The sequence below is a fragment of the Ammodytes marinus genome (genome assembly GCF_949987685.1).
Source record: "Ammodytes marinus genome assembly, chromosome: 8".
Classification (NCBI taxonomy): domain Eukaryota; kingdom Metazoa; phylum Chordata; class Actinopteri; order Uranoscopiformes; family Ammodytidae; genus Ammodytes; species Ammodytes marinus.
In genome coordinates this window covers 15,090,830-15,105,669 of record NC_137212.1, presented here as the reverse complement: position 1 = coordinate 15,105,669, position 14,840 = coordinate 15,090,830, and the positions used below count along the sequence as shown (strand labels likewise).

Here is a 14,840-nt window from a genome sequence, read left to right as displayed (position 1 = left end):
CCTGTGTTCAACTGCTTTATTCTCCCATGTAGGACATTCATCTACATGGACAGCAAAAAGCTTGTATTAAATGTACTAAAATAAAGATTCCACATTTAACAGTTCAGACTGCATGTTTTTTCGCACCTATAATTTGCTGTTACTGGCAGTGAGAAAATGTGCTCATTTCCTGGTAGAGGAGATGGCTTTAAAGAAAGCAATGAATTTTTTCTATACGGGGTCAAGCTTTTGATTAATTCAGTAACAAAACAAATGACAGTTTGACCCAATTTTATTAGTTTCCTTTGAAAACCTATTTCCTTGCAACAACACATTTCAATCTACAGTGCACACTTACATTGGGTTGTAAATAGGAAGGTCGGCTGAAACACGACTGGGTGTGGACTTTATATGTCCATGGGTGCATTACAGTTAAAGCAAAAATGGTTTATAAACTTAACAAATTGACATGAAGTTGGTGCCGGGTGGTGAGTGACTGTCTGAATAAGGAAAAGGACTCAATCCCGACAAGTAGAAAATTTACAAGGTCAACATTTCAGTTGAAAATGCTGTGCATTCTGCTTTGGGGTGGACAAAGTTTAAACACAAAGGCAACAAGAAAAAAAACAGGATCTTAAAAAAAGTACAGCAATGACAATTTAAAACCATTACATGTTATTCATATTTTCGTCTTATCTTTACAAAAAAAGTATTTGACTGTTTTCTTCTACACCCTCTCCCAATTGCTTCTACAGTTAAGAGAACAAATCTTTTTTTTTTTTACTTTGAGTGATCAGGCACGGACACGTTGTGGCCTATATTAAAAAATATTAAAAAAGGACAGTGGAAAAGGGAGGTTGGGGATGTTCTTATTCGCTCATCTCCATGTCTTCTTGATGGTGATCGTCTCCGTTCAGCTTGGACTTTTTGGGGATTTGGCCCTCTGATCTCTCCCTCTCCGCCCGGCCTTTAGGAGAACAGGCAGAGTCAGAGTCGCTCTTCCTCTCATCGTCGTCATCCTCCTCTATTTCTTTTTCACTGTCATAACCTTGCTCCTCTTCATCGTAATCCCGGGTCACCTGTCGAAACAATTTAAGTGTTAGAAAAATAACATAGAAAAAGGACTGCCTGAAGCCACATACTGACATTCACTTCAAACACTTCAGCTGTAAACACACCTTAACGTCTCCTTTCTCGCTGTCGGATTTGCGGTCCCGATCTCGTTCCTTATCTTTGCTCTTCTTCTTCTTACTGGTGGAGCGTTCTCTTTCATCTCTGCTCCGGTCCTCCCTCCTGTCTCTGTCCCGCTCTTTCTCACGCTCCTTGTCCTTCTTCTTCTCTTTCTTGTGACTGAACACCACAAATCTATTGTTTAGTTGATGTGTTTCTCAAAATACAAACTGAATTTATATGCATGTAAAATGGGTGTGACGACTCACCGTCTGACGGATGGAGACCTGGACAACCTCCTCTTGGGTGAACGAGATGCGCTGCGGCTTCGCCTGTGCCTCCTGGGACACAAATCAAATAATATAATGAAAGCTGTTTATTTATACTCCTTTCATATGATGGACTGCGGCTACCATTTAAAGTTATATTGTGAATATCACAGTTTCATTGAAAGGAAATTAAGCTATTGTGCCATAACAGAGGATAATGCTTTGATCGGCCCACTCACCGACCAATGCTCCGAGACCTCCTGGCACTACTGTAGCTCTTGGGGGGCGTCTTTGACCTTTTCTTCACCTTTTCTTCCTTTCTCCTGTCCCTGATCAAGAGACAAGCAAAGTAAACACCAAAAGCAAACAGCAGCACATTGCATGAAAAGCAGAAGCTTCCAAGTTTTGCAGTATTCTGTGTTTATAAAGTTCCAGATTAGAAAATAAAAACTTCTGCAGAGGTGGCCAACACATTAAGTTAGTGATGAGATACTGACCGAGATCTACTGCGGCGGCTTCTATCGCGGGAGTGGGACCTCCTCCTCCGTGGGCTCTTGGACCTCCTCCTACTCCTCGAATGGGACCTGCGCCGAGACCTGCTCTTCGAACGTCTGCAAAAGGTAAACAGTGGCACATTTTACAACACAACACATTACTAAGCAGACACAGAGTCCATTATTTTGTTCCCATGGGATGTTTCTGGTCCAGATACAGAATGTGTTATGCAGGTGTCTTTACCTGTGTCTTGAGCGAGAAGTTGACCGCCTGCGCCGGGAGCGTGAACGGGAGCGGGAATGTTTGCGCTTGTCATCCTTCTTATCTGCAAGAACAATGCAAGGTAAATATCAGATAAAAAGACCAAACATCTTAAATTCATTCAAACAGTGTTTGATTTAAACATGACATGGGTGTTTTTAATAATCATAAAAAATGTCTATATTAGGTGCAGTATAATTAAGAAGCATTAACACTCTCCTGCTCAGAGCTTATCTGCATTGGGGCCATAAAAAGTCAGCGCACTCACTTCCTGGTTCAATGGCTGCAGAAATTAGAGACTGGGCCTCTCGGACTCTCTTCATGGCCTCTTCAATCTCCTTATTGGAGGCATCGTTCTTCATTCCTGGATTCAAATTAAGCCCGGCTGCTAATGGATTCAATCTGCAAGAGCAAGCAGTGATTTAGAGTCTTCATTTAAAAAGTAGGCGTATTGGATTGCACAGTGGATGAGAGTGTAAGTAAAGTTTCTTACTTGGGGTCCATGGACTGCATGAGCTTGAGGAAGTCTGCGGAAAGAGCCTGAAAAAGATACAAGGAGGATATTATCATTAGAAATAAGTTATTTTTAAACAACTGCTTATGATTCTTGACTTAAAGCAGCTACGAGTAACATTTAAATATCTTTTAAACGGCCTCATGTTTCCTCTGATAATCATAAATTACCTTTAACAGCAAACGAGTATCAGTGCAAAGAAAGACGTTTTTATATAGTTTTTATTACTGCTTTTGGTCTGGTCGCACACCCAGTCCGATTTTCAGTTCGCTCGTGCAGGCTCTATGGTCACATATCCGTATTGGTCGCAGATTTCAGTGTGGAGCAGCAACGCGATTTGAGAAGCCTATCCCTCCAGGTGAGGGAAGGGGAGCTTGAGCCTTGTTTGAGACAGTTATTTGTCGTCATAATGACTGATAACGGGGCTGAACCATCAAAGAAAAAAAAGAGAATGCGATGAAGAAAAGCTAAAATTGAGAGTGATATAGGCTACGGGCGGGACAAGGGCGTTGCCAAGCAACGTGTATACAATTTCACGAGGGCGAACCTAGACTGCAGTGTTTACTCCTAAATGAATGAGCGGTTGGTACTAACACAAAGTTTGCTTTGCTTCACCATCATCAGATAACCATTATCTGAAATAGTCATAATTTACATCAACAACACAAACACATTACCTCATCGTGATCCATACTAACTGCCGTCTCTCGTTCATTCGCTTTCTGTGAGGACACGTAATCTTTCAGCTCCATGAGAGAGAGTAGTTAGGTGACGCTGCTGCATCAACTCATTGCAATCAGGTGTGTGTAGCACTGACTGGCATTAGTTGATGCAGTGTCAAAACCACTCTCGTGGAGCCGAAAAGAGTCCTCACACTTTCAACACACGGACATGCACCATATTGCGCCCTTCTCAGTTCACACTCGCACGCCTGGCACGAGCTAGAAAACAGCTTTGCGACAGCGGGCGTCGTAAAAATACTACCGCTTTTGTCCAAAGGGGACGCCAACGTGCCATGTTACTCGTAGTGGCTTTAATGAGTGCTCACCTGTGGGTTCATGTTAGGTCCCCCCATTCCCATGGCAGCCATTTGCTCCATGCTGGGGCCACCAAGACCTCCGAACGGCGTCCCTCCCATCTGGAATAGCAAACACAGACACTATGTTAACAGCACTCCCCACCCAATGTTTTATTTATCATCCAGCAGATGCAAGCCAGTATCACTAAATGTAAAGGAGAAGAAAAGTGTATGCATTAAGTACAATGAGGGGGTTTTAGTTCAAAACCGAGTGATTTACCAGTGGCAGATCTCCCTCTCTTCATATTACATTATGGTTCATTTTTGTTTGTTGAAAAATGTAAACAATAGTTGTATTTCCCAATTCCTCACCACTTTACCCTCTTATTATTAATAAAGAACGAAAACTTATTTCTGAGATGTAATCTTTGGTTGTTGGAACAAGCTTCCAAAAAGATAACAGGCAGGAATGTAAAAACAGGGCATGTTTCAAGTAATTGTAAAAAGGTTAAAAATATCACTTAAACCATCTTTTGGTTCAAAATCTGTTATGTTGAAGCTCAATCAGTCACACAACAATAAAAAAAAGACACCCAAAACACAATGTAAGCTGTAAAGACAAGGTTTGTGTCAAAACTCACTGATGCTAGAGGATTGGGTGTTGGAAGAAGGCCGCCCCCAGGCATCATTCCTGCCACGGCATTGGCTGGAGCCAGCAGCGACATAGCTTTAGATTCATCAGGAATTACTCCTGGAGAAAGACATCATCATTTCACTACATGCACCAAGCAAACATCGATAAATACTCAGACAAGACTTGCAGACAAGCCACCTCAGTCCAACTACTCTGTAGTAATACAAAATAAATAGATAAAGAATCCACTTTGTCTTGTCTGTAAATCTTGATCCCTGATTGTTTTTGTTGTTGTTGTGAAAGTATGATTGTAGGATTAGCAGCTATGAGTTTAAAAGTCACAATACACACTGTGGTCAACACTGCCAAGATGTTATCACCTGTACTTGTTTTTTAAGTCATGAACCAAACGTAAGCAAGCACAGCCAGTTGTCCAGTGGGATGTGCTCTCAACTTTCATTAGATGTTTTATGAACAAGCGACTCGCGCCGGCTGCTTCGCTATAAAGCACACAAGAACATTGAGATACAGAAAAAAAAGTTCATGATTTGGGTGTAGACACAAGGGAACATTTCAACATCGCTTACCATTACCAATACAAAAAAAGGAAAAGGTTCGATCATATTACCTTTTCTGGGTGGTTACTTTGTACAATCCCACCACAAAAACAACAAGACAAAACATACTTGGCAACCACATAATGCACTACTAACAAGCTACAATACTGTGAGGTACTAGCCAACAGTATGTCACTTAAAACACAAAACAGTCAAATATAAACTGCACTAAACAGTTCAAAGTTATTGCCAGCAAAAGTTGAGATAAAAATCATAAACAATGTGCCCAAAGCTGAAGAAAAACCAAACTATAAAATCAAAAGGAAATATCTTATGGAGATGACCATCCAGTGTTGTGCAATCTGAAAACAGGCTATTTTTAATCTGACATTTTACATTTTAAAAGAGGGGGGAGAGAGAGAGGGAGAGAGAGACATACATACACACATACATACACACGCTCCCACACACACCCACACAACATAAAGGACACTTGAGAAACAGGATAAGGCTGCAGAAGACAAAACTGTTGGTGGTATTTCAGCAGGGCCTGGTATATAGGGCTGGCTGAACCAGGAAAAAGAACTGTAAAACACAACAACAAAAGAAACACCACTGTTAAACGTGAGAGTCACTCAACTCTTTCAGTCATGTGTGGAGAGGGTCAATAAAAAAAGCATTTTACTCCAACATCAAGCAGAGGCTTAAAGCTACTTTCATCTTGTGTTAGTGAAAATTTGGAAACACATATGCACAGTGTAGATAACGCAAAGCTTTGGCACATGAAGCAAGTACATGCCAAAAGCAGTGTGTGTGCTTATCATGATTAATAACCAGTTAACTGTGCTGAATAAATTCCACTACACCTAAGGGTAAATGTCTAGATCAGGGGTGTCCAAACTACGGCCCGCGGGCCAACTGCGGCCCGCGGCCCGCTTTTTATTGGCCCGCGGCCGATTTTAAAAATACAATGTAATATGGCCCTTTGAAAAAAAAAAAAAATTTTTTTTTTTTTTTTGGCATTTCTCAGTTAACCCACTAGTGCAGGGGTGTCAAACACTGATTGATTGGCCCGTGGCACATTTTAAAAATATAATGTAATATGGCGCTTTTAATTTTTAAATAATTTAAATGCACTCATTATATTACAGAGGAATATGTCCCATAAAAGAAAAAGAGCCCATCCCAGAGGACCCTGCATAATATTTTATTTTAAATGAATATTATTATGGAAAATCTATGTGTCCTTCTCCAATAGCTTCTAATTCATCTGACACAGTGTCTCCATTTTTTTCATACAAAATTCTTCAAATTTAGCCTCTTAATTTCCCTCTCAAAGTGCACCAGATTCATGCATTTCACTTTAAAAACTTTAAAAAATCTCCCGGGGGGGCATACCCCCGGACCTCCCTAGGAGGGTCGGGACCTCGGCTGGATACTATTTTCACCCTGCTGGACATTGGACGCAAAGGCAGAAAACACTGGGTGTATCATTGGCATATAAACAAGAGTGGGAATGTGTCTGTTTAATGTACAAGGAAAGTGTTGCCGTGAAGAAGGATTACAATTTACGAAGACACTATGAAACTAAACGTCAGAGCAGCTACATGTCCTGATAAATGTGTTATTTTTGCAAAGTGGCCCGGCCCTTCGTAGATTTTTCTGTATGTGGCCCTCAGTGAAAAAAGTTTGGACACCCCTGGTCTAGATGATGGCGCAGACCTTTAAAATCTTAAAAAAAAAAAAAATCTAGCATGCACTGCTGATTAGTTAATCTATCCTGTATGCTTTGTGCTTGGTGTAGGGATGCCCCGAACATTCGCCCCGGCTACCATTTGAGCTATTTAACATTAGGATTCTGCCAAAACCAAAAGTCCCGATCCAGAATTTTTATTTTTATTAATTCAAACTAAGGGCCCGTGTCCACCTACCGCCTTTTCCCCACCGCAAGCGCCTTTTTTCAATTGATTCCCAATGAGAAGCGGCCGCCTCGGGAAAAGGCGGCCGCTCGGAGAAAAGGCGCAGCGCCCAGCGTTTTTTTTTCGAGCGTTTTTGCCTTTTTGTGCAGCCGCTTCGAGATTTGCAAGTTGAAAAAAGTTTAACTTTTCAGAAAGGCGGCAGGGACGTCACCGCCGCTTTTTTCAAAGGGCCAATCAGATAGTAGATCGTCGGGACTCGTCGCCTTGGCAACAAAGAAGACGGAAGAGAAACTGCTTTTTCCGTCTCTGTTTACCCGAAACTGTACGAAAATAGTGACTTAAAATGACCAGAACAGAGGGAGGAGAGGCCGTTTGTGGGAGCAGATTAGGCGAACTCTTGATTTGCTGTATTTTTTATCTCCTACGAACTTGCTCCGTGTGTGTTTGCAGGAGCCGCGATAACTCCTCATCCAAACAGAGGATAGTGGAAAGTATTCTCTGTTTCATAAGACTACTCATATTAAAATGTGACGATTTAAATAGAAAACAGCAAGCCTAAAGAGTTAAACCAGTGTTGATAGGTCTGACTGACAGGTGACGATCAGCATTTTTTCTCCCCCGATCACAGCACTCTCTCTCCCAGCTCATAAAACGCTTGAAAAAAGCGGTCGAAAAAAACGCTCAGTAGACACACTCCCGAGCGCACAGTCAGCGTTTAACGCTGGAAAAAGGCGTTAGGTGGACACGAGCCCTAAGTCATCATTTGACCAAGAAAACAAAGATCAAACACCCACAGTAAACTTGTGCAGATTTTTTCACTCAACTGGCTGAGTATCCAACTGTGTGGTCACTACTGTTATGTTTTGTTGCACCTGTCTAGGCTTAGAAACTTACACCTGGAGGTGGTGTCCTAAGCACCCTTCCACCAAGGCCCCGCCCGACTTGAACATAAAAATAGGTCTAATCAGTCAGTAACTGAAAAGACCAGTGTGTTGCACATAATATCAAGAGGCAAATGATTTTAGAGTGGATCTGTTGCGACAGCAAATTAACTGCATTTATTTACGGCTGCAGATGTGTGTATAACACGTGCTGGAGTAGAGATGATGTAAAGGGTCTTCTCTCTCCTGGCATACCCAAAATGCAAACATTTTAAAGGATTAGAGGTGGTTCAAGCATGAAGTACTATATCAATTAATTTAAAAGTGCCTTGATGGGCCTCAGATCTGGTCGGGGCATCCCTGCTTTGGTGCATGCCTACTTATCGGCATACATCCCTTTACTTATTTTTTTGTGATTATTATTCAAATCCTTAGAACATGTCAGGAATTGAAATGGCCCTGCACTCTCTCCCCCACCCCTTCATTTTTGCCCAAGAGTTGTCAGGCAATTCTTTATATATATATATATATATATATATATATAAAAAGATGCCTTGAACAGAGAGAAAAGAAAAATAGTTAATATTTTACTGCAGAACAAGAGAGAAGGGGGCTTGCGAGCCTGGTGCCATTATTTTTTCTAATCTCCTGATGGCAGCAGAGGATCACTTTCAGCCAGCAAGGAAGGTGCTCTCTGCAAATGACTTGTCCACTATGAAAACCACAACACAAATAACAGAGAGAGAAGTTTACAGCTAGATTGTCAGACATGGACACAAATGTACATTTCCCTTTTAACAAACCTAGAAATGCCAAGCACTGAACGCTTAGCTAACTTTGCTTGGTCAGAGAAAAAAAAAACTCAATGGCTCGGATAGTGTTGGCAATTCTATTTAAAAAAAGCTACACATTGTGACATATGCTCTGAGATAGCCATGTATGTGAGACAAGAATGAAACAAACACCCACCTTCAGCAAACGGTACCACGATCAAGGCTCTGTCCACGAAGACCGTGTTGGTCAGGTGCTGGGAGACTCCCACCGACTCAGACTCAAGGAACTTTACAAAACAGACACGTGAAGTCACAGGCAAGGGAGAGTCACTGGAAAAAAATATAGATATGGTGTGCAAAGAATACAAACAGGAGACTCAACATGCCTTCTTCAAACTGCATTGAAAGAGTTGTGTCCCCAGGCACAACCAGGTTAACAATGGATTATGAGCTACACAATCTCACCCAGTCTCGGATATCTACATTCTGAGCGTCAAGGCCAGTCACTGTCTGATTGACTGTATACATGCAGGAGAACCACATTATCTTGGTGTGTTAGCTCGGTTTTGAGAAATTTTAGGCAAATTTAAAATTAAAATCATTGCATTTTGAGAACATTACGAATGAATTTTAAGAACCATTTCATGTTCGTACTGGCAAAATAATATGTAGGATATGGAAAAAAATTTAAATTAAAACTGCGAGCAGTGATGACCGGGCCCTCGCACCTCATCGTGCTGGACGCCGTTCCGGCCGGCCTCGGCGCTCCGGGCGACCGCGCGAGAGAATGCGCCACAGTGTCCTCCTCTTCGGAGCGCGCGCCACAGTGATACCTGTCACCGGAAGCGCGGAAGTTGCCGCGACACGCTTGATACGGATGCGAGGACGACCTCAGGTCTGGGCTCTTACCAGGCAGGTGAAGTTTGGAGCACATGGGACAGTGCAGAGCGAAATAACAGCGACTTCCTGTTTCATGGCGAAGACGCCGAGAAACTACGAAGGCCACGGAGCCGATAGAACCGGCTTCCCGTGTTATCGTTGTCTCTAGACCTCCCTGAGTTGCTTTGAGGTTGATTTGATCAAGTGTGTAGGACTTGGAGGTAAATAACTAGCATGCAATACTTACTTGACCCAGCAGCTGGCGCTCTCACTTTTTCTTAATATTATTGTGTGGCCTTACTCAGGCCTTGGGGCTCATTAAGCATATCAAATGTTGAGAAGATCAGACTGAGTATAGTGGAGTTACAGCTACTTCCCGTTTACTGGCGAAGACGCCAAGCTACGGCGAAGGCGTTTTGACAAGTGGCGCTCTCACTTTCTATGAATATTAGTGTTCGGGCTTCCTCAGGCTTTGGGTCTCATTAACCATAAGAAATTTGGAAAAGATGAGACAGAGTATGGTGGAGTTAGGCCAACTTCCTGTTTTTTTTGGCGAATATTTCAAATTAAAAGACTTCCTGTTGATTTTGGGGCAGGGCTTCAAGAGGCTTTTTTGTTTGTCCTGGGATTTTACATCGTTATATGAAATATTGTGCATCTAGGTGTAACACAGCCTGAGTTATGACCAATTAAAGGGTTCATGAGGTCCGTTTTTCATGTTTTTTTGGCGAATGACGCGTCAGTGCTGCAAGACGAGCTTTCGGGTATATCATCTTCAATGTCTGAGGACTTAACCTATCATATTTTTTTTTGCACAAAAAGTTGTTATGAGTCCACTTTACTCTGCAATCCTGCAGAGTAATGTGGAGTTATGACTTTTGAGTACATTTTGGTGAATATTGGCCGGCATTTCGTCATAGTTATTCGGAATCAAACAACTTTGTTTGGTGTATCTTCCATGTCTCATGAGTGTCCCTAGAGTTTTCGTTTTACTAAATATGTTCCTGCTAGGAGTTGTGAATTTTTTAACATTGTGATGATTTACGAGTCAGAAATTCACATATGTCAAATTAAAAGACTTCCTGTTGATTTTGGGGCGGGGCTTCAAGAGGCTTTTTTGTGGGGCCTGCAAAGATACATTTGGGGTTTAAATTTGGTGCAGCTAGGTATAACACAGCCTGAGTTATGATGAATTAAAGTTTCATGAGGTTTGTTATTTATGATGTTTACGTCAACTTTGACCCTCAATAGCTCCCTGGTACAATGAGCATTTTTAAATCTTTTCGCAATTTAACATCGGGCAAGCGTGTTGAGTATTTGAGAAGTGGTTTGACGTCCCTGGCGTAAAAACTCTAGAACGAGTTAGTTGATATGTGAAAATTTGTAATATGGCGATTTTAGGCACTAAATCCAAAATGGCCGACTTCCTGTTGATTTTGGCCCTGGACATAAAATTGCATTTATGTGGGCCTTGGGCCATTACATGTCCTAAAATTTCAGGCTTGTAGCCACATTTTTTAGCATGCATTTCCTGAAAAACTGTTTGTGGCCACAGGGGGCGCCGTTTTTTTGGCCCGGTCTCGAAACCAACGATAAATTGCAATTTTTTGCAGGTCTGATGGGTAAACCACATATTTTCAAATTATGCATGACGGGGAGGGGGTGAAGTGCCAAAAACCACTAAGAATAATAATAAAAAGAAGAAGAAGAATAAAAATCATTTGCAATTCAATAGGGCTTCGCACCGTATTCGGTGCTCGGACAGTAATAATAATAATAATAATAATAATAATAATAATAATAATAATAATAATAATAATAATAATAATAATAATAATTAAAAAAAAATTGTGTTCTGGACATTAGGTCTTAAATTCAGTTTAGTTTTTAGAATTGCTAATGGCATGCAGAAACCATTAAACAAGTTGACAACAATACCTATTAAACAACAATACCTATTAAAAGGGTTATTTATATTCCAATGATATGGTTATTCATCAAACAAAAAAGGTCTGCTTTAAGAATGTGCATTGTGCAGTTAAATTAACTAAAATGTGAAGATTAACTATTTTATTGGTTGGCTTTACCACACATTTCTGACATGTATGGTCGAGAAAATGAATTAAAAAAATATATGTATCCACTGTTTCGGCACTGTTAACATTCCGGAGTGTGTGCGGGAGGGGACTTTAAAGCTTTTCTAAATCATTCACATAAACCATGTCCATGACATAAACACACAACAGGAACACGTTACACTATGCCCCTCTTTAATGAACGAGCTATTACAGCATGCACTGGAGGCGCGCGCAAACGATTAAGCATTAGCATGCCATGCAGCTAGGCCTACTCGACACCGCAGGCCTCAATGATGGCCCAGGGATGTAAACCAGGTAAGCTAACGTTTTACCTATTTTAAATTCAGAATACTCACTCGGGTGGAAACAATTTGAGCTCTTCTATATTTCCGAGGAATCCAAACAGAGTCCTCATTTGATCGGACGTTGTGCTCGGGGAGACATTTGTCACTTGAATGACGTGCGTGTTGGAATTCATTTTCACGAGTGCTAGTCAAGCTAGCTAGCTTTGGGCTAGCAACGTGCCTGAATTTAAAACAGAAAAGACAAGCTGGGTAACGTTAACGAAGAAAACAACATCAGACGAATGCACAAGCTAGCATCGTTCCGTTGGATAGAAGATTTGTAACATTGCATGCAGACAAGAACACAACGACCGCGAGCACAGAGCAACAATGCCGCTGCAGTAAACGTCGCGAGGCAGGGATGCTGCTTTCAGGTACCGTTTATAAGCTCGTACTTGTGTACGTTAGCAAATACGAACTGCCCCATTGAAGTGGGGCAAAGTACTGACATGATATTTTGGTTAGTATTTACTAGTGCTGGAAGTAATGAGATCATTTTCGGCAGTAAAAACAGTATCAACATCATTAAAATATACTATTCTATCAAATATCATATCATATATATGATATCATATCATATTCAGTGGTTAACTCTACTTGAGTTTATGCATTTCAACATGTTTGTCAAAGGACTACTAAAATGTGCATCATGTGAAGTATATGAATATGGTTAATGTTATTATTTTGTTATGTTCAGTGTAATTACTGGTGTAGAAACAACGCAACCGACTAGGTCCCTATGTATCTGCAACTTCACGAATCCTTTTGTTCGGTTTTTGACATGTTAAGAGTAAAGAAGGTTGGATGAGCGGTAAAGGAATCCAACTTGTCTTATTCATTTCTGAGTCGTTCATATGTCAAACTACACTTAAATGCCGCATGGCTCGGAATCCAAAGTAGGCGTGGTTACGGTTGTGTCACAGTATTTTGTTGCTAGATTGCTAGCTGGCGGTTGCTTCAGATCGAGTTATTACCGTTTTTCTTCTCGAAAACCAAAAGCCATGCAGACACAGTGATAGTTTTAAAACGATCAATGTATGCAAATATAAGTCTGTCATTTCAACCAATTTAACTACAACGCAAAATTGGCTTTCTGCTGCAAACAGCACGTCGGAGGGCAGCTCTGCGACCCACATCTGGGCGCAAAACCGTCGCTTGCTAACTTAGCATCCTCCGTGGAAGTCGGCACGGCACGTCAACAGGTTGCTCCAGAATTTGTTTTAGACAATATTGCATTCCGTGAACCTGCACGGTGTCGTCGAATTTCGTTGTAACGTTGGCATGGGTTGTATTGCTTCACGACGTTGAAGATCCACTAAATCGGCGCAGTATAATCCTCGAACCAGCTGCCCAGATGGAACTGCAGAGATCTAAAACATAAGCCAGGCAAGTGGATAGGCTACACCTCTGACCCTTTTCTGTACAGGTAAATTACATTTGCTGTGCACGGAAATTGGGATTTCAATTTTGAAAGCGTTCATGTTTATGTTGCAACATTGGCGCGAAATGTATGAAAACACCGCCTGCAAGTTTCAAACAGCACAATCTAAAATAGCACTACTTACATGCAGCCTGCCAATAGTCCAACTGAAGTACAATTTGGAGGTGCATGTACTACTATACAGTACTTGAATATTTACTTGACTTATTTGGCCTACTACTTTGGCAAGCTACTTTTAAGATTTACATACAACATATACAATTATTATTATTATGGATTAGGTTTTAACTAGTAAATATTGTCAGCCTAAAGTTGATAGTATCTATAGAGACGACATTGAGGCAAAAGTGCAATTGGCAAAGCTTGCATAAAAGGAATTAATGTGTAAACACACTCCAAACATCTTTAAATTGCTTAGACGATACATTCAGATACATAGGCTACTTGAATACTTAAATTGTATAATGGTCAGAAAATGCATGCAAGAAAAATGAGATGGACAATGACAATGTTGATCAACTTCGAATACAATTATATTCAATTTGGCGTATTTTTGCTAGATTGCTACGACATCAGGACTTTGAATTAAATAACTATTCCTTCTCTTGCAGGAAAGTGTTGGCAACTTGTGACAAATAGCCATGCTTAGGGAGGACACAACATGGTGAATGTTTTCCTGTGTAAACTCCCATTCTCATGACACCAGCAGGGAGATATGGGCATCCTAAGACTGCTAGCCAGAATAATGGGAAGAATCAGTACCTTCAGATCCTATCAGTGTGTGCTTCTCCTTGCTGCTGCACTTGCTGTTGTAGCTTTTTACTACTTTGGTTCAGAGAGGCAGAACTTCTCCAGCACCACAAAGAGGATCAAGCAGAGCCAGGCCAGCCACAACGCCAACAGAAACGATGCAGACCTGACTGTGGACACCAGTCTGATACACACAGATGGATCTGAGGAGCAAGGAGGCGAAGAGCAAGATGTAGGAGAAGAGAGCGAAAGATTTAACTCCAGGAAAAGGGACCGAGATGCTGGTGACCAACACTTCCACGCACTCATGATGTTCACCAAGGTGGATAAGAGCCGGAGCCTGCAGGACAAGTTCAGGGTGGCCATGTTGTCTATGGTTGAGCATGGAGACTTCCTGGAAGGAGAGCTGTTGGTCCTTCATTTTGTGAGCGACCAGCCCAGCAAGGAACTGGGAGATAAGATGTTGCAGGAACTTCTCCTCGATGCAACGTTTAAGTATGAGGTAGGCGCACGTTTTTGAACCCTACCGTAGCTCTGTTAAGAAGAAGAAAATCCCCACTATGTTTGGCTAGTATTAGAGGTTTTATTTCTGGTAAAGTTGCCTATGATGTGCATTTAAATTGTAAGCACATGGGGGCAGTGTTGATCTGCCAAGTAACCACTTTTAAATCCCTACCCTACTGTGTTCTCTCTTCCAAAACAGAGGATTATGTCCGGTTGCTCTTTCTGTTACATGCCGGCCCCATTTCTCCTACTTTATATTCTTCACAGAGCAAAACATTATCAACCTCTTTACAAATGACTTCTGTTGTTTTACCAGGGTGTTAGATACGACCAGAAATGTCTCTGTCTGAATAATACAGTCCAACTAGCCTGGA

The 14,840-nt window shown here is 41.4% G+C and overlaps 2 protein-coding genes across 3 annotated transcripts in view; one reads left to right on the top strand and one right to left on the bottom strand.

Annotated features, from left to right (window-relative positions):
- Positions 1-253: 253 nt before the first annotated feature.
- On the bottom strand, positions 254-12,118 carry LOC307254591 (uncharacterized protein). Of its 2 annotated transcripts, XM_080033030.1 has the most exons (12): positions 11,784-12,118; positions 8,667-8,800; positions 4,348-4,457; positions 3,737-3,826; positions 2,668-2,714; positions 2,443-2,576; positions 2,157-2,238; positions 1,916-2,029; positions 1,658-1,747; positions 1,419-1,490; positions 1,158-1,329; positions 254-1,058 (listed from the first exon to the last, which is right to left on the bottom strand). In XM_080033030.1, exons 1-12 carry the CDS (start codon positions 11,903-11,905, stop codon positions 849-851), a joined length of 1,377 nt encoding a protein of 458 aa, XP_079889156.1. In that variant the 5' UTR covers positions 11,906-12,118; the 3' UTR covers positions 254-848. The 2 variants fall into 2 exon arrangements, with proteins under 2 accessions (XP_079889156.1, XP_079889157.1); XM_080033031.1 differs by lacking the exons at positions 8,667-8,800; positions 11,784-12,118 and adding an exon at positions 4,721-8,243.
- A 615-nt stretch (positions 12,119-12,733) lies between these two features.
- The window catches only part of xxylt1 (xyloside xylosyltransferase 1), a 36,737-nt gene continuing 34,630 nt past the window's right edge, over positions 12,734-14,840 (top strand). Inside the window, exons 1-2 of the mRNA XM_080032405.1 lie at positions 12,734-13,197; positions 13,824-14,464. Of these exons, the coding sequence (XP_079888531.1) occupies positions 13,928-14,464 (537 nt within the window). The 5' untranslated portion in view covers positions 12,734-13,197; positions 13,824-13,927. The remainder of the gene's footprint in view (positions 13,198-13,823; positions 14,465-14,840) is intronic.